The sequence below is a fragment of the Trichosurus vulpecula genome, chromosome 1 (assembly GCF_011100635.1).
Source record: "Trichosurus vulpecula isolate mTriVul1 chromosome 1, mTriVul1.pri, whole genome shotgun sequence".
NCBI classification, from domain to species: Eukaryota; Metazoa; Chordata; class Mammalia; order Diprotodontia; family Phalangeridae; genus Trichosurus; species Trichosurus vulpecula.
The window spans coordinates 263285069-263287273 of NC_050573.1; the positions used below are offsets into that span (position 1 = coordinate 263285069).

The 2205-nt window shown below is 37.3% G+C and overlaps 1 protein-coding gene across 1 annotated transcript; it reads left to right on the forward strand.

Moving 5' to 3' along the window:
* The first annotated feature begins 866 nt into the window (after positions 1 to 866).
* On the forward strand, positions 867 to 1426 carry LOC118833446 (60S ribosomal protein L21-like). Its single transcript, XM_036740804.1, has one exon. The coding sequence runs from the start codon at positions 901 to 903 to the stop codon at positions 1381 to 1383; it is 483 nt and encodes a 160-aa protein (XP_036596699.1). The 5' UTR covers positions 867 to 900; the 3' UTR covers positions 1384 to 1426.
* The last annotated feature ends 779 nt before the right edge of the window (positions 1427 to 2205 follow it).

Consider the following 2205-nt stretch of genomic DNA (forward strand, 5'->3'; position numbering starts at 1 on the left):
TATATATATATATATATATATATATATATATATATATTCATATGTCTTAGTTCTCTTGACACTCCAGTGGGGTTTCTGGTGTTTCATTTCCTCCTAGCTTGTCCTTTTCTGGTATTCTCCTTTCTTAATCCCTAACATCCATCTTCCAGTCCTGATTCCTTCAGTAAGTTTATTACCCTTCTGGCAATTAGTTTGCCTTACTTGGTTCTTGCTCAGTCTCTGATGTAGTCTTTGATGACAAGCAGTCTCTGATTACTCTCTGTAGCCTTTCCATTTAATTTGTCATTCATTTTTAGGGTTACACTCTTTCCCTCCTTTTGATTACCTTAAATAGGTATTTGCTATACTTCTAATGCCAACATAAACCTCCTTGTAATAAAAAAACTACAATAAGGTAAAACTGAGGCCCAGGACACTTTAGACAAAAAGTCTTTTGTTATTTATTATTTATATTTGAAGAAGATACAACTTTGATGCTCAGAATACCAACTTGAGAATTCTGCTTAACTAAATCTTGCTCAATAAGATGTAGAAATGCCTTATCTTCTATTTCCATAAAGTCAATTAGCCAATAATTCTCATTGAGTTCAGTTCATCTTCTGGAAGAAGTCACGTACAGAAGTCATAAGAACATAGATCTTGTGCTTGAAGAGACCCCAGAGGCCGTCTAATCCAACATTTTATTTCTAGTAAACAATTGACTTGCCCAAAGTGACATAGATAGTGAGCATTATAGATGTGATTTGAATCCACGTCCTCTGACTTCAAAGCTAGTGTTTTTTCTGCAATTCTACATACACTCTCTTACCAGGAAGACAAAGAGCTTATCACTAAATCCTTAGTTAAATTCTTAGGGGGTGCTTTTCCGCCGGCTCCACCATATTCCAGTGAGTTGCCAAAATGACGAACACAAAAGGAAAAAGGAGAGGGACACGTTATATGTTTTCTAGGCCCTTTCGAAAACATGGTGTTGTCCCTTTGGCTACGTATATGCGAATATACAAGAAAGGTGATATTGTAGATATCAAGGGCATGGGCACAGTGCAGCAAGGAATGCCCCACAAATGTTACCACGGCAAGACCGGACGAGTCTATAATGTTACTCAGCATGCTGTAGGCATTGTTGTAAACAAACAGGTTAAGGGCAAGATTCTAGCCAAAAGAATTAATGTGCGTATTGAGCATATTAAGCATTCTAAGAGCAGAGATAGCTTCCTGAAGCGTGTAAAGGAAAATGATCAGAAGAAGAAGGAAGCCAAAGAAAAAGACACTTGGGTTCAACTGAAACGCCAGCCTGCTCCACCCAGAGAAGCACACTTTGTGAGAACCAATGGCAAGGAACCTGAACTGTTGGAACCAATCCCCTACGAATTCATGGCATAAATGACTGCTAAAAAAAACAATAAAAAAAACTTGGATTATGAAAAAAAAATTCTTAGGGGGTATATGAGATGCTTTTCTATACCCCTGTTTATAGAGGGCAAGGGTGAAATGAAATAATAAGTCTTGAATTCTTTCATTGGTCAGGACTTGAATTCCTTATCACTCTGTACACAAAAACATGCTTCCTTGTATATAAGAACCCGTGATCAGACATTCAGGTTCCTTACATGTTCAACCTCTATGGAATGGAGCCATGTGTTAGTATGTGCAGGTTGTAAAGAACAGGCTCCAGGAGGATAAAGGACAATGTAAATTTGCATTTAGCCCTTGAAGTGTTCCTGGTTCACTGTAGGAAAAAGAATCCACATGGTTGGGGACACAATGTGAGAAGGAATTTGTAACTGTGGTGAGAAGAGAGGTCATTGACTAAAAAAGAATCATTTTTAGTTAATACGCTAAAATTCAGGAAGAAGTCAAGTTGAGAATTAGGGTGAAAAAATGGGGGTGGCTATAGTCCCTCCATTTGAAAAAAAGAAAGAAAAGTAAAGAGATTGCAGTTTAAATAGATTATAATGTTGAAAGATAACTTTTTTGAAGTATAGGAAAATCACAAAGGGGTTTTCCCTAATGCAGCATTTCTGTTCCTATTGTTGTTATTGTTCACATATTTCAGTAGTGTCTGACACTTTATGACCTTATTTGGGGATTTCGTGGTAAAGATACTGATGTGTTTTGCCATTTCCTTCTCCAGCTCATTTTACAGATGAGGAACTGAGGCAAACTGAGGGTTAAATGACATTCCCAGGGTCACATAGCTAATAA